Source organism: Mauremys mutica, chromosome 9 (assembly GCF_020497125.1).
Source record: "Mauremys mutica isolate MM-2020 ecotype Southern chromosome 9, ASM2049712v1, whole genome shotgun sequence".
Classification (NCBI taxonomy): Eukaryota; Metazoa; Chordata; order Testudines; family Geoemydidae; genus Mauremys; species Mauremys mutica.
Genome location: NC_059080.1, coordinates 102,697,935 through 102,717,849, shown reverse-complemented (window position 1 = coordinate 102,717,849; position 19,915 = coordinate 102,697,935). Strand labels below are relative to the sequence as shown.

At 47.4% G+C, this 19,915-nt stretch overlaps 1 protein-coding gene across 2 annotated transcripts in view; it reads left to right on the top strand.

The window, feature by feature from the left end:
• FGF12 (fibroblast growth factor 12) overlaps positions 1-19,915 on the top strand; it is a 308,035-nt gene that overhangs the window by 21,762 nt on the left and 266,358 nt on the right. The window contains exon 1 of one of the 2 annotated variants that reach the window (XM_045030777.1): positions 2,724-2,964. The exons of the other annotated variant lie outside the window; for it this stretch is intronic. Within the exon in view, the coding sequence (XP_044886712.1) occupies positions 2,952-2,964 (13 nt within the window). The 5' untranslated portion in view covers positions 2,724-2,951. Of the gene's footprint in view, positions 1-2,723; positions 2,965-19,915 lie in introns of those variants that run through there. 2 annotated transcript variants of the gene reach the window in all.

Genomic DNA, 19,915 nt, shown 5'->3' with positions numbered 1-19,915 from the left:
AGGGTGCTAAGCATTATTGCTAAAAGCATGCAAGTAAAGGTAACTAGGGAAAGTGATAAACAGCTACTCCTACAATTAAACACTTTTAAATCTGCAAGACTGAATAACTTGAACCCGAGTTTTAAAAGAATTGACTGAAGTGTAGAACTGGTCAGGAATTTTTTGACCTGAAAATAAGGGATTAAAAAATGAGGGGGCTTTGGCCTTATTTATTTATTTATTTTTGTTGATTTTTTTTTTTCTCCCAAATACTGATTTGTTGAAGCTGAATTTGTTCATGAAACAGGTTCAGTTTCAACAAATCTCATGCCTCAAAAAATTATTGGGAAAACAAATACAGGAATTGTGAAAAACATCCCATTTCAACATTTTCAAAATAGAAAGTTTTGGGGTTTTGAGTTGAAACAACTTTTTATTCAAAGGTTTTAGTACATGTAGACTCAAAATAAGGCTAATAAAAAGAAAAAAGATCAAAATGAAAACACTGTTTTGTAATTACTGAAATGAAACATTTTGACTGACTTGAAGTTGAACAGAAAATGTTTTGGATTTTCAGTTAATGAAAAGTTTTGAGATTTTAACGGTCGCTATTTGGGACAGGAAAATTTTTCAATAGCTAGTTGTAGTGAGGAGCTCTCAGAGCCTTTGATGGTGTTTTTTTTTTTTTTAAACAAATCATAGAACCATAGGAAAGATCCAGAGAGGACTGGAAAAAGAAGCTAATGTTGTGTCAACATTTCAAAGGTGAACAGGATGACCCAGGAAACTATAGGCCAGTTAGCCTGATGTTGATCCTGGGCAAACTCATGGAAAAGGTGATACGGGCTCAGTGAGTAAACAATTAAAGGCAACCAAATTGCTCTCACTTTTTGGTGAAATCACAAGTTTGGCTGATAAAAGGAGCATGTTGACTTAGTATACTTAAGACTCCTGTAAGGTATTTGGCTAGTACCACACCACAATCTAATTACAAAATTAGCACTATACAAAATCAAGGTAGAACATATTAAATGGATTAAAAACTAACTGGTAGATCTGAAAAAGTAATTTTAAATAGGTCAGCCACATCCAATGGGATCTGTTCTTGGTCCAATATAATATAGTTGCTGGTAAAGTTTGCCCAAAAATTGGCGGAGTGGTTAACATTGATAAGGACGGGTCAATTCTAAAGAGTGATCTGGATCACATGGCAAGCTGGGTTCACTTGAACACCATCCATTTTAATAGCCAAATATAAGGTTATACATCTAGGAAAAAACGAATGTAGGTCCCACTTCTAGGATGGGGGACTGTTTCCTGGAAAGTGGTGACTCTGTAAAGGACTTAGGGGTCATGACAGATAACCAGTTGAACGTGTGCAACCAGTGCAATGCCATACTAAAAAGGTAAACACGGCCCTTGGATGAAAGTCCAGGATAAGCAGGGGCTATCCACTAGGTGTAAGGAGGTGGCATTGCTTCTGTATACAGCATGAGTGAGATCATAACTAGACTATTCTGTCTGGTTCCAAGGGCCATGCTTCAAAAAGAAAATATTTAAAAACTGGAAAGGGTACAGCAAAAAGTTACAAGAATGAGTCAAGGCCTGGAAAACCATTCTGCTAGAGAAATGTCTGGATCGTAATCTATTCAGTTTATCCAAGAGAAGACTTGTGTGATATGATAGTCTACAAGGATATCCACTGGGAGAACGTGTCTGCCAGTAGTAGAGGGCTCTTTAATTTAGCAGACAAACATGGAGCAAGATCCAATGGTTGGATGTTGAAGTTGGATACATTCAGAGTAGAAGTAAGGTATTGATTTTTAACAGTGATGGTAATTAACCATAAGAGCTTGTCTACAGCTGTGGTGGGTTCTCCACCACTTGGAGTTTTCAAAGGCAGGCTGGATGGCTTGCTGCAAGATCTGCTCCAGCTCAACCAGGAGCCATAGGCTAGATCCAGGAATTACTTGGTGAAATACTCTGGTCTGTGCCACGCAGGAGGCCAGATTAGATGATCATAATGGTCCCTTCTGGGTTTAACATCAATGAATGTTCTGGGCCAGATTTTTTTTTAAAAATCCATGTACAAAATTGCACATGTATACAACTTATATGTTGAAAACAGGTGATGCATAAGCCAGGGTTTTGCATATTCATACATTTACGTACACAAAGGCCTATTTTCCACATGTACATCTGATTTTTTTTGCATGCAACTCTTAAACGTTTGTGTGCATGGAGGCGTTAAGACCCTTTAAGATACTGCTAATAAAGAAGTGGCTGTCTCTGTTGCATGAAGGTGATTTGGTTTCCACAATCTAATAATACAAGACCACGCTGGGATCTGCTCTGTTTGCTGAGCGGTGGGGAGAGGCTGCCGTGCGGTGGTATATGCTGGTTATGGGGCTCCATAGGTGAACGGACAAGGTAGCAACTAGGGGAAAATCTGAACCCCAGGGAATGCAAATCCTGACTCATCCTCCAGCAGCCTGGAACACCAGGGCCAGCTCTCAGCTGAGAGTGATGTACGATCCACTCCACTGTCTGTGGCTCGCAGCGACCATCCAGGCCGGTGTTTGTTCTAGCGGCGGAGCTCCGCTTTTCAGCAGGGCTCGCTGTGGGCTGAGCTGGGGGTGCATGGGGGGGAGCCGTGGGCATGCGCGCCGGCTCCCATGCAAATCCGCCGCGCCTCCAGCAGAGCCGGCGCGTGGGCGGCGGTGCCACTTCCAGCTGCAGCACCGCGCCGGCGGACAGCTCCGGGGTGCGGCTCCAGGGAACCCCCGCTCCGGCCCGTCTCCTCGCCCGGCGCCCCTGGGACTCCCTCCCCTCCGCTGCGCTGCGCGGTGCGGCCCGCGGGGTGCGGCATCCCGGCCGAGCAGCGCCGCAGCCCGGGCTGGAGAGGACGCAGTGCGAGCGGCGCCTCTGCTGCGGCAACTTCCTAAACTTCCCGACGCTCGCCCGGCTCCGCCATGGAAGGCAAAGGTGGGTGGCCGGGGCCTGCCCGGGGTCCGTGTGGCCGGGGCAGCCGGCACCGAAACCCCGCAGTGCCCGGAGCGGGGTGGGTGGGGGCGGCTCTGGGCTTGCAGCACCGGCAGGGACGTGGGACTGCGGGCGGCGACGGATTCCCTGGCAGCTCCCGCGGCTCGGCGGACGCGCTCCCCGGGCAATCGGCGGCGCAGGGCGGTGCGAGGGGAGGCAGATGTTGGCGGCTGATTTGTTTTCTCCGTGCTAACGATTTACGTAATGCTACGGGGGGGCGGGGGGCTGGTCGCTGAACGCGTGTGATAATGAGAACGACCCCCCCAACCCCTCCGTCTTCCTCCACGAAAACAGCAGAGCCCCGTCCCCCTCCTCCTGCAAACTGAGCACATCCCACCGGGCTGCTAGATTTGGGGGGATGCAATGAAGATTGTGCTAGCGAACCCACTGCTCCAGGAGACGGGGTGCCATTGGGTAGTGCTCAGCTGGCTAATGTGCAGATACAGTCTCCCTTCTCTGTAACCCACCCACGTTCATTCACACCAGGCGTGTGTCTCTCCGTGTGTGTACACACACACACACCTACACACACACACACACACACACACACCTATCTGATTGCACAGAGAGCACCCGCACACCTTCAACCGGTACATGAACTCTCAATCGCGAAATATTTATTACTAATGAAATACTGATGGCATGTCCCTCTATCTAATGAGAAGGCTGGAGGCCATTCCAACTCCCCTCTCCAACCCAGACCTGGTAACTGCTCTGACTGATATAGGTACAACAAGAACAAGAATATGGAGTGTATTAATTCAAGGGAAATGATGTAGACTCGTATAATACAATACTCCATGCTACCAGACCTGAACTAGCTATATTTAAACCCCAGTTTTATTTTTATAACTGTCTTGTCAATCAGGGCTGTAGCTCTCCTGGGTGGAACTATTTGATCATATGCTGATTAAGGCAAGCAGCTATTTCAGTCATGTAGAGGCAGCATGTCCTATAAATGCCACTACCTGTGAGCAGTAGAATTAGCAGGGTTTGAGCACAGGTAAGTGTGGGGTATTTTTTGTTTTTAAATCTGCCAAGATCTGATTAGATTGGAAACTCAAACAGTGAAGGAACCTCAGTTACTGAAGTGCCACATTATTGTTGTGATTGACTGATGTGTATCTCATGTGTATGTGCTATTTGTATACTTGTTTGATAGACAAATGAAAAGCCTGTGTTTTAAAAAGAATTACGTGCTCTGCATTGTCATGCAGTACAACAACAGACTGGTGGCTCTCTGTAGGATTTCTGTTGGACCTAACATAACTGAGGGTGGAATGGTAATAACTGCAAACCAGGGTGCATCTTCCCTGTGCTGATAACCCCACCAGATGTGGGATTCCTGAACTCCATTCTAGTGCAGACACATCCATTGTAACAAAGTCACCCCTTGGCTTTGGAGAAAAGAGCCACCGGAGCAGGAGATGCCATCTGGCCACTGTTTCTTGTGCTTGTAAATTTGCAAGACATGGTTTATTGCAATCAGAGTTCCAGGGGCTGTTGGTGTCAGTGAAGGGGCCACAGGGGGTGGCACGTCAGGGCAGCCTTGCATTTTTGCAGAAAACTGGCGTCCAGTTCCTCTTCCTAGAATCTTCAATGCTGAGGAAAATGAGGCTCTTTGGGTTTATTTTTCCCTGTAAAAGGAAGCCCAGCCAGAGCCAACCCACCAGAAACCAAACCTGTGGAAGTGGATGAGTCCAAAGCAGAGAGAAGTTTAAGGAAAAATCAGACCTTGATGTCTCAATGGAGATGTTCCAAAGAAGCTGGATGGCTGGTCAGTGTAGGGGCCTGATCCTGCTCTCACTGAAGTCATTGGCCAAACTCCACTTGATATCCGTGGAAGCAGGAGAGGCCTAATGATTACAAATCCAATACGGAAAAGAGCCTTTTGTGTATCTGTATGTGGCAAGGCATGGCCCAGGATCACTACCCGGAGAGAATATACACACGGTCCAAAACTCCTCTGTGGCCATAGTCGTTTTGCCCGATTCTAAGTATACTTTCAGCTGAGTTGCTCTGAATCAGTGACTCATTTACATTTTCTTTTCCATTAGCAAGTAAAGCTCCACATATAATGTCCTGTGTGTTGTGATCATGATGTCACTGTTCACGTTCTCCTGGTGCTGATGCCTTGCCGATGTCATCTTCTGTCTTAAACTGTTCCATTTCCCCTTCCCCTACCAGTGGTGGTTGTAGGGAGCATGCATTCAAATCCAGTGCTCTACAGACCTGAGAGAGAACACGCGCTGAACTGATTAAAGTCACCATTCATAATAATCCTATATGAGAACAGGGTGTGCAGAAAACCACCTGCCCAGTCCCTGAACTCAGCTGCCCCGAGCAATCAGACCGAAATCTCCTGACCCGAAGTCTAGGATCTGTGACACCAGATCGGCAGTAGCATCAGTGCAGCATGTACCTGGTGCTTCGCTGATGGCCCTCCACCTGTCGGGATCTGGAAGTGCTCAAACCAGCCCTGCTCTTCAGTCAGACTCTTCCTGCAGTGACTGGAGGGGAGCCATGACTCTGCCCCTAAATGCACCAGCCAGCTGAGCTGTCCAGGCACCAGGTGGAGAAACAAGTTGCACCCCCCAAAAAGGTGACAAATTTCTCATGCACAAGGCAGGAGGAAGTGCGCCTCCTGGACTGGTGCAGCCACATACGGACCCTGTCTCAGGCCTGAATCCAAAGGCTCCCCCTACCCTTAAATGTAGACTTTGGCTCCTTTGTCTTATTCTGTTAGCTTTTGCCTGGCTGCTTTTCTAGCACATTCCAATGGGGGAAAGCGGGAGAGTAGTTTGTGTCACATCACGTTAATTAGACAAAGGGGAGGGAGGATTATGAGTCTCAGCAAAGTAGGTGAGAATTTTGTTATTTTTTCCTTTGCTACCTGATCCTCCTCCTCTCAATCCCTTCATGGCAGCAGATCCTCTCGGACACAGGAGAAAGTGCTGCCATTCCAGGCATCCCTCCCAATAGCAGAGCTTTGCCGGAGTTAACGTGGAGGTGAAAGGATACTGGCGGCTTGCCAGATTCTTCAGTCGCAGTCCAAAAAGATGACAAGCACCATGCGTGGGACTGTGAGACTTCACGGTTTGGAAAGGAAACAGCCAGTCAAGAGACAAGCTCCCTGGCATTCTAACCCCGCGGGAGTGTGGACTCAGTTAGCCCTGCAGGGTTAGATCCCGGGTCCTGGGGTCTCTCTTGGCCTTTGTCCCAAGGGGCAGTGGTTTTGTCTTTCTGTCTGTGCTGTTAGGGATGGTAGGACCAGTGCCCGTGGTGAGGAGAGGACGGCAGGGCAGCCTCCTCATGGCAGGTCTTTCCAGAGCCTGAGGCACAGCATAGGGGGAAATGCAGGTTTGGATCCTGTCCACTGGCCAGTGCTTTAGGGCAGCCAGGTCCCCAGGAAGGCACTCTGGTGCCTGGGGAGCACTCCAACATGGGGCTCCCTGTTGCTCTGCCATGGTCCTGCTGGCAGTGCTGGTGGCTGTGGGGGTCCCTTCCCTCCCCAAGGTGCAGGGACAGTGGCACGGCCCCCACTGCTTTCCACCGGGAACAGCAGCAAGACCCCCCTTTGCACAGGAGGAGTAGCACCATACCCAGCGGGGCAGCAGGGAGGCCCCTGGATTCCCCCAGCTCGTGGGGGGACCTGCGGTGCTCTTCTCCACCTGCCCCACACAGAGTTCCCTACTGAGGTGGGGCCCCCAGGGCAGTACCCGCCCAGTGAGATGTGTGGGACAAGTCACCCCCTCAGAGGGATCGTCTGGGGCTGCCTGCAGAGTCAGGCAGATGGAGCTGCATTGGTGACACTTGAGTCACACTTTAAAGCTTTTCTTTGCAACCATAAAGACTAGAAAGTGGCTTTTCTTTTTTTACATGGCAGCTGTGATTCTGCTGTGCTGATGTGACTCCAGGATAGTACCCGGGCCTGGCCCGGTGCTGCTCTGCTGGTAGAAAGCCGCCGGACCTGCCCACGGGCGGATCTTTGGCGCTGCTGTAGTGGAATGCGGTGCCCTCCCATAGTCAGCACAAAGGGCATGGCCATGGGAAGGGGGGAGCATCCCTGCACCCTGCTGGCCTTCGGCTGCCATCCTGGGGACCAAGCCCAGGCCTGGGGAATGGTGAGGTGCTATCAAGCCATCTTCGCCCTGTCTGTCCCTTCGAATTGTTCTGAGCTCTCCTGGGCCAGACCCAGTGTTTTTCTTTATACCGCTGCCCTCAGATATTAAGTGCTTTGTAGATACATAAAGGGGGTGTGTGTTGCTTCCCCTGAACAGCTTACAGTGAAACGCTGGACAAACCGCCACAAAGGGAACAGCATCTACCAGTGGTGCAGAGAGAGACGTGTGTGGGGCGAGTGCTACACAATGAAAACATGGGGTTCTTTGCATTGCCGTGCATCCTTCTTAATTGCATTGCTTTATACACTAATAGCAAAAGGCATTAGTGCTAATCCAGGGCCTGCAGCTCTGGTGAAAGTGTGTGGGCAAAGGTCATTAGGCGCTGTGTTATCCTAATGTATGTTCGTTTTATGGCTATAGAAACAGTCATGCTTAAAGAAATGGTGTAAATGATCATGGAAATTCACAAAAGATTCGGTCACTCTAAAAGATTTCTGGTTTCTTCCCTGTTGTGGAGGTGGGGTAGGGGTGGAGTCTGTTTTTGGGCAGGGTGATGTGTAAAACTGCACAGCAAGTGCCTGAATGCTTTCTTGAGGGGAGACATTCTCTGGAGCTGGATTCTCTCCCCGTCGTTGCTACAAAGCTGCCATGTGATTTGAGACACATTACTCAGGCCAACAGTATTAAACTTGTTTGTCTGGAGTTTGGCACTTAACACCCTGTTTTGGCATCATCATCAGTGGCTTGATTTTCCAATGTGCTGAGCACTTCCTGGTGAGGTCCCAGCACCAATGAAAAGCAGCCTGTTTGCTTAGACCTCCGAGCCTGAAAAGGGAATATTAACGTCTCTGACCCTGCGTTTCCCTAGCCGGGTGAAATGGGATGATGTTTCCCGACCTCAGTGGGGCACTGCAAAGTTAAACTCAGTAGCATGTGGAAAGACGCTGAGATTTTCAGGTGGGAGGCACTAAAGAAGTGCAAAGGACTCTCACTCTATTTAGAGCTGAGTGAATCATTGACTTTTCCGTTTAGTGGCCTCACTGTAAAATCTCCCCCCCCCAAATAAATTAATTAATCACTTCAGGCTGACCCAAAATGGAGTTTTTTTCTGCTGAAATGAAAACCCCAAATAATTCTGGTTTGAATAAAAAAAATTCTTTTCTTTTAAAATAATAAATCTAGCTAATTTTCAAAATGAAACATGTCAAAATGAAAAGTTGAAATGTTTCGTTTTGATATTTTCAAAATGAAACTGACTTTTATTAAAAACAAAATAAAAAAAAAAATTTCAGTCCAACCTGGTTGCGGAATCAGCCCGAATTCACAAATCGTTTTGGTTGATTTGAAAGTGCATTTTTTGGCAAATAAGCGACCGAGTGCCCCGCTCGGACTCTGCCTTTGTCACCCGCATTCTTTGGCTTGCACTCTCCTAGCTGACCTGTGAGAGAGCAGGGCAGTGTCTGAGCGCTGGCGTGTGGAAGGGACGAGTGCCACGGGGCAGGGCTCAGCCGGCCTGGGGTTTGCTTTGGTTTATGTCTCTAAAAGCTCATGCCTCAGTGTTTCAGGGGTCAGAAGGGATTCCCCTCCCCCACCCCAGTGTGTTCTGTTTGGGTTTTTTTAAATCAACTTCCTCTGAAGCATCAGGGCCGGCCGGGGCTGGAGATGGGACATTGAGCGGGGAGGGGGAGGGGGAGGGCTCGGAGGGGGCACCGCGCATTCGCTCTCAGGTGCTTGGCTGGCTGGTTGGCGCTCACATGCTCAGGGTCCAACTCATCGCTATAAGTGAGGCTGGGTAGGAATTGTCCCCCAGGCCAGACTGGCCGGGACCTTGGGGGTTTCTCTCCTTCCTCTGCAGCGGGTGGGTGCGGGTCACTTGCCAGGACCATTTGGGTGCATCTCACATCATCCTTTGCCTGCCATCGCAGGGGCTTGGGCACTGGGGAAGCTCGGCCCCTCCCGTTCGCTGGCTGTGGCAGATAATAGTCCAGTCTCCTGTGGGCTGCGATACTCCTGTGGGACACTCATTTTGGGTGTTGGGTTTAGCATGCGGGTGGCAGTGGCCTGGGCTATCGAGAAGGCCAGACTGGATGATCTGTTGCTCCCCTCTGGACTTACACCCTGTGACTTTAGATTTGAAAGACGAGCAGAGCTAACTGCAATACTGTGATCGTGATGATAATGCTAAAGGCAATCAACACAAAACGTCTGGGCGGGCTGAAAAATGATGCCAAGGGACGGGGTTGTGAGACTGGTCAGCGTTCTAGCCGGCAAGCCACCGATATGCAGAGCTATCGTGTAGGGAGCGAGGTGCTAGTTCTGAGTCTCTAATGCCTTTGTCCCAAGGTGACTCCACTAGTCTTTTTCTAACCATCCATTTGAAGCTATTAAAATCCTGTGGGTGAGCATCTACCACTGAAGGACCAGAGAGAGAACAGGTGATGTCATGATGCCGGCTCCCAGCTAGTGACTGGAAGAAGCTGAATGTTGCAGTCTAGAAGGCAGTTAACCAAAGGAGCTGGTTCCGGCTAGAGGAGGCAGGGTGAGGAGTCAGAGATGGTCACAGGCACGGATTTTACCCCTCCAGACCCTAAAATCCCCACAGCCATAAAATTAGAGGGGAAGACGGAACGCTCATTATAATGACACTTTCTCCTTTATGTTCAGAGATTCAGCCCCATGGCTCCCATCAATGTACAGATAAATTCCACCCCCTGCTTTGGCAACATAGGGTTACATTCCGACTTTATGAAATGTTGGGGTCCTTTCAAATGGTTCCTCAGATATTAAATTGTGTCTAGCCATTTAAGTAACATGCAATTTTACTGCATAATTGATTCACTTACAGAGCTAGAAATTTTAAAATTAGATTTTCTAAGCAATTATCTGTAAAATGACTGATTAAAGCAAGAGCCGCTTCTATCTATCTATCTATCTATCTATCTATCTATCTATCTATCTATCTATCTATCTATCTATCTATCTATCTATCTATCTATCTATCTATCTATCCCCATCCACCTCATCTATCTATCTATCTATCTATCCCCATCCACCTCATCTATCTATCTATCAAAAACTGGATATTCATTAGCATGGTAAAAGGCAGTTTGACAATAACGATATTCCTGATGGACATGATAATTAATGCTTTCACTGATCAAACAGCAAAGAATCCTGTGGCACCTTATAGACTAACAGACGTTTTGCAGCATGAGCTTTCGTGGGTGAATACCCACTTCATCGGATGATCAAAGTGTAGAGATTTAAATGCCTAATGTTACTGTAAGATGACGGAAACAGGCGTTTACTCTTTTCCTGTCAGTGATCAATGTATTCATGTCATGGTTTCTTTCTGTAGTTCCTATGAACCAGTTTTTCTAAATACTTTCTTTGCATTGCCATCACTAGAGTAGCCATTACACCAATTCACCGAGTTTCCCCTCCCTGGCCTTGGGTTTGGGTAAACCTGCTGATATGATCTATATGTGGGGTACATACGGAATGCTACAGCTTTTTCTTCAGGTTGAATTGAACTGTATATTTACTGTGTCCTGATGTTACGGTTGGTGGCTGGGGTGAGGGCTGTTTGCTCGGCAGAGTTAGGAGACCAGCGTGTCTGGTTGGGGTGTGCGTGGGAGAGGCTAAGCTGTTTTGCCGTGTGTTTAATATCTTGTGATTGGGTTTCTTCTTGATTGCTGACTTTGTGTGTTTGTGTCTAACGTGGGAATTGTGATTCTTCATATTAAAAATTGCATTTCTCTGCCTTTCATTCCAACCTTGCGCCCCGCCCCAGCTCAAGCCCTTGCTGTAGATGAGTTTTATTGTCCCTCAGTCTTTGATAGATGGAGTTAATTGGCTGGATGATGCTACCCAAAAGATTCCAGAAGAACACTCAGAAGTGCTGGATGTTTTATTGACATAATAGGAATAAGGGGAAGGTTTTTTTGCTTCTCAGTCATTGGTAATGTATTATTAATGCAAGAACACTTTACTTGAATGTAATGTAGTCTCCAAAAGCGGTTGGCAAGAGTGAAGACCCCAGGGCAGTGGTTTTCAAACTTTTTTTTTCTGGCCACCCAGTTGAAGAAAATTGTTGATGCCTGTGACCCAACGGAGCTGGGGCTGAGGGGTGTGGGGTGTGGGAGGGGCTCAGGGCTGGGGTGGAGGGTTTGGGTGTGGAGCTGGGAATGAGGGGTTCAGGGTGTGGGCAGGGGGAGGGGGTGAGGGCTCTCAGCTGGGGGTGCAGGCTCTGGGGTGGGGATGGAGATGAGGGGTTTGGAGTGCAGGAGGGGCTCTGGGTTCGTGAGGTGCTCAGGGCTGGGGCAGGAGGTTGGGGTGTGGGGCCGGGAATGAGGGGTTCAGGGTGTGGGGAGGGGGTCAGGGCTCTCGGCTGGGGGTGCAGGCTCTGGAGTGGGGCTGGGGATGAGGGGTTTGATGAGGGCAGGAAGGGGCTCTGGGTTTGGGAGGTGCTCAGGGCTGGGGCAGGGGGTTGGGGTGCAGGAAGGGGTCAGGGCTCTCGGCTGGGGGTGCAGGCTCTGGAGTGGGGATGTGGGGTTTGGGGTGCAGGAGGGGCTCTGGGTTTGGGAGGTGCTCAGGGCTGGGGCAGGGGGTTGGGGTGCAGGAAGGGATCAGGGCTCTGGGCTGGGGGTGCAGGCTCTGGAGTGGGGATGTGGGGTTTGGGGTGCAGGAGGGGCTCTGGGTTTGGGAGGTGCTCAGGGCTGGGGCAGGGGGTTGGGGTGCAGGAAGGGGTCAGGGCTCTCGGCTGGGGGTGCAGGCTCTGGAGTGGGGCTGGGGATGAGGGGTTTGATGAGGCAGGAAGAGGCTCTGGGTTTGGGAGGTGCTCCGGGCTGGGGCAGGGGGTTGGGGTGCAGGCTTACGTCGGGCGGCTCCCAATCCGCGGCACAGCGGGGGTGCTAAGGCAGGCTTCCTGCCTGTCCTGGCACCACGGATCGTGCTGTGCCCCGGAAGCAGGCAGCAGCAGGTCTGGCTCCTAGTCAGAGGTGTGCAAGCGGCTCTGTGTGGCTCTCACCCGCAGGCACTGTCCCCCCAAGCTCCCATTGGCCAGGAACCAGTGTTGAGCTGGTCGGGGGGGCAGCGCACAGAGCTCCATCGTCTCCCCACCCCCCGCCTAGGAGCCGGACGTGCTGCTGGCCGCTTCCGGGGCGCAGCGCGGTGTCAGAACAGGTAGGCACTAGCCTGCCTTAGCTGGGCAGCGCTGCCGACGGGACTTTTAACAGCCCGGGCGGCGGTGCTGACCAGAGCCGCCACGACCCAGTGCCTGACGTTCCGCGACCCGGTATGGGGTCGTGACCCGCAGTTTGCAAACCACTGCACTAGGGAACAAATGGACCAGTGCTGACCGTTGATATGGGCTGCTCCATACTCAGGCCAATGCAGAATTTTGTTCCTGAATTTCAGACTTCCTGTTGATGAGAGCCCTTGGTTTGTTCTGGAAGATGGACCCCCAGCGCTTGGAAGGGTTTGCAGCCTGAACTCTGGTGTGAATTTTGCTCTTTACTTATGTACCTTTCTCAGATATGAACCTCCACCAGACTTTGAGGCATTCGAAATGTGGATCTGGATTCTGTAGCTGGAGTCCAGCTCTGTTCTGCACTGAAAATAAAGAATGGAGATGGTAGGGCAGTTTCAGGTATCAATCATTTATTAGATTCAGCACTTGGCTAAACTACTGCCAGCCAAACATCTCCAAGGACAGGCCTTTGAGTGCTTCATTGTTTATTTATGAGGGATCCTGAAAGTGTGTGTTTGGAGACAGCTGTCTGTCTTGAGGGGATGGAAGCTGCTTCATTGACTATAAAACTTAACTAATCTACAATTAAGGGTTTCTTTCAGTAATGGCTTTTAAAAAAATTACATAAAATATGGGGCACAAACCAGAAATATTCTGTGCAAACATGTTACTCCATTTCATTAAAAGAGAGATCTCCTTTTAGAGAGAGTGCTGAATATATCCTACTGTTCTGAAATCTTATGTATAGAAGAGTGACTAATATAAAATCCATCCTTGTACACTGCTCCCTGGGTACTTATTGGGTTGGAAAATGCCAGATCACCATTGGTTTAAAAAAACCACCACCACCCAAAATACAGAAACTCAGCCTTACAAATTCATGGCTCCAAGCTACTACAAGCCAGAAGAAAACAGCAATGAGAGCAACAAGCCAGGTGAAAATAAAGCAAAATCCAGCAAGTTTTAGTCTGCTGTAAAGAAAAATGCTTATTCCTATAGAAAGGGAGATTTGGATTTCTTAATTTGATATTAATGAACCGTTGCTGCAAACTGCGTTGTGAGAAGAACAGGATAAGCTTCCCTAGCAAAACCTGCTTTGTATAACGCTCTTGACGCATTTGATCTCTTCATTTGAAGGAGGAAGCCAAGGTTTTCAGACATTTTCCAGCTATTGAAATTCATATTTTTCTTATTACTGCTCAACAGTGCTGTTGAAATTTTAGAAAGACACATTAGCTAATACACATTCCTTTCCAGATAATTGGGTTGGTGCGTTTGACCCACTGGCAAAGTCTGTTTTCATTCATTTTTAAACTTTTTGATTTTTTTAAATATTTGTGGTTGCATCCGTGCTAAGCAGTGCAGAAGTTCCAGGCTGTACCTTGTAGCCATTTTGTTCCCATATGGAAAGCAAGTGAGAGGAAACTGCACAGCCTGACTTAAGACTTTAGATGTTCACAAATATCAAGGATGAATCTTGAGAAGCTCCCTTAAAGCCCGTGAAGTTACATCTGGGTAACTGACAGCGTAATTTGGCTAAATATTATCTTATCTGTCCTAAGTTTTTCTGTTGCATCCACAAATGTAGTAGCTAGGTGCTCACAGTTTCCAAGATGATGGCCATATTAAAATGCCTCTGTAGCTCAGATTAAGAAGTAGAGATTTAAAAAAAAAATAATAATAATATAATAATAATTGGAGATATACCAGTCTCCTAGAACTGGAAAGGACCTTGAAAAGTCATCGAGTCCAGCCCCCTGCCTTCACTAGCAGGACCAATTTTTGCCCCAGATCTGTAAGCGGCCCCCTCAAGGATTGAACTCAACCCTGGGTTTAGCAGGCTAATGATCAAACCACTGAGCTATCCCTCCCTAAAAGAAGAAATGTGCATTGCTTCAAGGTGACAGGGAGGAAAATTGAGAACAAGCCTGTTTAAGCCTTGCCCTGTTTGTGAGATTCGTTGTCGTCCTGCCTGGCCATCCTTTGGAAGGTGGAATGAGGAATGTGTTGGTGAAATAATATGTGGTTTGTCGAAGTCTTTGTGATAGCAAAAGCAGCTAAAATTGCCGTGCGGCACCTCCAAATTATAAAGCTGTTCCTTGGCCTCAATTACTACAATAAGCTGGTTCTAACCACCGTATAGAACAAGTAGTTGCATTATTAACATGACAATCTGTCCCAGTATGATTTTGTTTGGTTAATGTTGTGCCAGTCTTTTGGAATTGCCTGCTGGTTTTATTCCATGCAACCCCTTCTTCTCCACAGCAGAAGTTACAGGCATTTCCTTCCCTAACTCTGTTTTTAGCCCATTTTTTTAAAAATGTGCAACCTCCAGTTCTAGCAGGATTTATGGCAGCACTGGGTTTGAATATGACACTGCCTTTGAATAAATGAGTTTCAGGAAAAGTGTAAGAACCAAGCCAGACACATTGGAGAGGCATTCGTATACTATTGTCTTGGGGACCATATAAATACTGAGAAAGAGAGAGAGAGTGTTAGAATTTTAGTAATAGGTTTGTAGTGAGGAAGTATTGCTCCTGATTGATCGTGTAGAGCCAAACTCTGTTGGTGGTTAACATTGGTGCAACCCGACTGACATCCATAGGCAGCAGTAGTGCAAGTGAGAGCAGAATTTGGCCCATGCTTCTCTGTAGGGCCCCACATTTCTGAACAGATTTGGGGATCAGGCTGTTAAGGTGAATCAGTGGAGCTGTGGCTAAATAAGGGACTGTCCAATGCAGATGTTGGCTCTCTGAGACTGTAATTCGGAGTCAGATCGTAGGAGTTATTGGTGCAGGGCTCAGATAAACAGAGTTCCTCTTTTTAATTGTTCTTATCTTTGTTTGTGAAGAACAATGGGTGAGACTCTGATCTCACACTGCCATAGCTTGGGAATAACCCCACTGAAATAACTCAAACTCATCCAGCTGCTGTAAGTGAGTTCAGAGGCAGGACGAGAAAATTCAGCTACATATGGTCAGTGCTTCTCTGCCGACATCTTCACTGCCAATCATTCAATCACCCCCTGACCCATACAAACAACCAGACTCTCCTACCAGCTGCTTCAGAGTATGGTGGAAGGGACCTTACAGGTGAACGGCATGTCTGGCCGCACACATCCACTGCAGGTGTGTTTTCAGTTCTGTTTATTGGATTTTTCTATGGCACCTATCACAGTGGTAGCAAAGTGTTGGGAACAATATCTTACCCTTCTCCCACCCCCTCCATGATGACTTTGCAAACTCTGATCAGACCAGTCCATCATGAGTTCCGCTGACGATTACAAAGCTACTCCCAATCTAATGGCCCTGCTTTAGTTTAAGACTATTCATTCAAAGGGAAAGAAGCAGAGAGTGTTTTGTTTAATGGTAGTAACAGCGAGGACTCCTGGGTTCTGCCCAGAGCTCTGTCATGATACTTGGGCAAGCACCTGTATTTCATTTCCCCATCTCTAAAGCAATTATCATAACACCTACCCACTAGAGGTGGGAGAAACTTTTGTACGCAACCTTTTTTTGTGTGAAAAGTGCAGATTTGGGGACACAAATATTTTACAAATGTGCATTGATTTCAATGAATTGTTTTGGTAGAAAACTCCCCCCTCCCTCCCCTCCCCCCCAAATCAAAATATTTAGTTTACATTTTTTGGTTTGAAATGACTTTTTGTTTCAAAGTTTCCTTTAATTTTATCTAAAAAAAAATCAAAAAATTAAAAAATCACTTGGTTCCATTTTGAGCGTTTTAAAATGTTTTTCTTCGGCATTACCAGCAAACTGAAAGATCTATTGTAGCTCTCCAGCCTGCTTCACAGAGATGTTCTGAGGTTTAACTTGTGCTCTTAAAGCTCCTTCAGATGACGCATGAGATACACACACACACACACACACACACACACACACACACACACACACACACACACACACATACATACATATATATCACAAAGCTTTATTACTGTCCATTTTCTTATAAGCTAAGTCCCATTAACCTTCCCTTTTCCAGTTCCTCATTCCTGATCTTTGTAGCCTTTCTAACATGCTATTGTCCGGTTAGCAGTGAAAGGGGCTCTGAACTGTACAAGTTATTCTGTGCACAGAAGAGTGCGACTAAGGTTGCAACAGGAGCCCTGCATTAACAGGAGAGCATGATGGGGAATTTTGAACAGGCTGTGACCAGTTCTGACATGGGGCTTGTTCCATGCCAGGGAGTTCCATGGGGTTTGGGCTGTGAGCGCAGAGGAATTCTCCTTCCACGGCTGCAGGGTGGCTTTGCGGGTGCAAACAAGCTACCCTCCAATTGCTATGCCCTCCCAGCACGAAGGGGTGTGCGTGTGGAGATTTGACAGGCTCCAGATAATCCTGAAGGCACCAGCCCTATCCCTCCCCAGGCCTGTCTGCCAAAACCCTGGCACATTCCGGTTCACTAGTGGGACCAGGGGATTTGGCCTACAGAGTCTTGAGATTACAGTGTCCTGCTTCATGTCCCACAGAGCACGTATGTCCCCCTGAGTTCAAGTCTTTCTGTGCCCTGCCCCAGGGCCTTTATGGTGTTTCATCAGCAGTGGGCGGCTCTGGGGACCTTATTAAACCCCAGACAGACTCTAATGTGGGTGAGGTGGACAGTGTTTTGAATGGAGGTGGAGATGCACCAGAGAAGCCATTTGCAGAAGGCGAAGTTTTATTGCTCCTGCAAACCTCTTGAGTGCCATCTACTGGCACATTATCTATAACCTGTTTACATATATACAGCGTCGTTCTTAACAAGTAGTGAGCAAATGTTGCTCCCATCCAGTGGCTGCTCCAGCGTGTAATGAGTTCGTGGGTCTCAATATTCCCAGCAGAGAACAGGAGCGGCTAAAAGGGGATTTTAAGCTTCTTGGAGCAGCTAGTCCTGGAATTCACAAGAGGACAGGCAATTCTTGATTTAGTTCTAAGTGGAGCACAGGATCAGGTCCCAGAGGTGAATATAGCTGGACCGCTTGGTAATAGTGACCATAATATAATTAAATATAACATCCCCGTGGTGGGGAAAACACCCCAGCAGCCCAACGCTGTCACATTTAATTTCAGAAACGGGGACTACACAAAAATGAGGAAGTTATTTCAACAGAAATCAAAAGGTAGAGCACAAAAAGTGAAATCCCCACAAGCTGCATGGAAATTTTTAAAGACACCACAGTAGAGGCTCACCTTAAATGTATCCCCCAAATTAAAAAACATAATAAGAGCACAAAAAAGTGCCACCGTGGCTAAACAACAAAGTAAAAGAAGCAGTGAGAGGCAAAAATGCATCCTTTAAAAAGTGGAAGTTAAATCCTAGTGAAGTAAAGCTACAAAAGGATCTCACAAAACTGGGTGACTGGGCAACAAAATGGCAGATGAAATTCATTGTTGCTAAATGTGAAAAATAATGCATATTGGAAAACATAATCCCAACTATACATATAAAATGATGGAGTCTAAATTAGCTGTTACCACTCAAGAAAGAGATCTTGGCGCCATTGTGGATAGTTCTCTGAAAACATCCACTCGTGCAGTGGCAGTCAAAAAAGTGAACAGAATGTTGGGAATTATTAGAAAGGGATAGATAATAAGACAGAAAATATCATATTGCCTCTATATAAATTCATGGTATGCTCGCATCTTGAATACTGTGTGCAGATATGGGCACCCCATCTCAAAAAAGATATATTGGAATTGGAAAAGGTTCAGAAAAGCGCAACAAAATGATTAGGGGTGTGGAACGGCTTCTGTATGAGGAGCGATTAGTAAGACTGGGACTTTTCAGCTTGGAAAAGAGACGGCTAAGGAGAGTATGATAGAAGTCTATAAAATCATGACTGGTGTGGAGAAAGTAAATCAGGAAGTGTTATTTACTCTTTCTCATAACACAAGAACTAGGGGTCACCAAATGAAATTAACAGGCAGCAGGTTTAAAACAAACAAAAGGAAGTATTTCTTCACACAACTCACAGTCAAACTGTGGAACTCTTTGCCAGAGGCTGTTGTGAAGGCCAAGACTATAACCATTCAAAAAAGAACTAGATAAGTTCATGGAGGACAGGTCCATCGATGGCTGTTAGCCAGGATGGGTAGGGATGGTGTCCCTAACCTCTGTTTGCCAGAAGCTGGGAATGGGTGACAGGGGATGGATCACTTGGTGATTCCCTGTTCTGTTCATTCCCTCTGGGGCACCTGGCATTGGCATTGTCAGAAGACAGGATACTGGGCAAGATGGACCTTTGGTCTGACCCAGATGGCCGTTCTTATGAGATGTATTCACACAACAAAACATGCCATCAGGATGTCAGTAATTACCACCCCTGATGGCAGTTTCTGAAGAGGGATACCCAGGAATGAACCCACCTTGGAGACTGAAGTCACACTCCTGGAGGTGCCCCTTTAGGCCGGAGTTGGGGTATGTGAGTGGGACAGAGTGGGTCGCTGCAGTTGCTCATACTTTGAGAGGCCCTTCAGAGAGCCCAGGCTGTCCCTGGATTGGCCAGTGGCTTTACTGTTGAGGGATACAATAGACTTGTTCTTGATCCTCAGGAGTTGAGCTCAGTGTTTTATTCGCTGCCAGTCGAAAGAGACAGGGAATGAGGCCTGGGCAGAAGTCTCCCGCACAGCAGTGCAGAATCGAACACAAGAATGCGAACACCTGGCAGCAGTCCCATGTGCTCAGTCTCCACAGTGCAATATGAAAATGGCCAGTGCTACAAAAATCCCTGATTAATAGCAGCTAACATGGTGACACCAGTCTCTGCGCCCTTACTGGGGAGAATTATAGCTGCCTGCATTAACCACTAATGCCCTGTGGCCCTTATGCTCCGATAAGCCCCAGGCGGGACATGTAAGCATGGCTCTGCACTCTCCAGGCCAAGTTAAAAGACAGTCAGCTGGGACAATGAATGCCATTGCCAGGTGAGTAGGGGGTGTGTGTGTACGTGGTAACACAAAGCGATCACTCTATATCAGTCATCCTCAGAGGAAACCTGCACAAGAGTTTCAAAAAACGAGCCTGGGAGCTTAAATTCATAACTTTGCTAGACACTAAAAACCATGGTCTTAATAATGACACTGGATTTATGGCTCATTATAACAGGCTGTAACCCACTACCCTCCCCTTTTGTCCTATGACTGTAGGGGTGTTAATGGGCCTCTTCACCTTGAATGGTCCTAGGGTGACCAGATGTCCCGATTTTATAGGCACAGTCTTGATTTTTGGGTCTTTTTCTTATACAAGCTCCTATTACCCCCCACCCCCATCCCGATTTTTCCCACTTGATATCTGGTCACCCTAAATATGGTCCCTTAGAAAATATGGCCTAGCTACTTATGCTAAACTATCTGTTTGATCTTGTATTTAACTGTGGCACTAGGAGCTCCTTTCCCAGACCCGAGGAAGAGCTCTCTGTAGTTTGAAAGCTTCTCTCTCTCACCAACAGACGTTGATCCAATAAAAGATATTCCCTCCCTCACCTTGCCTCTCTGCTACCTAACACTGAGCCTCTTGAAGG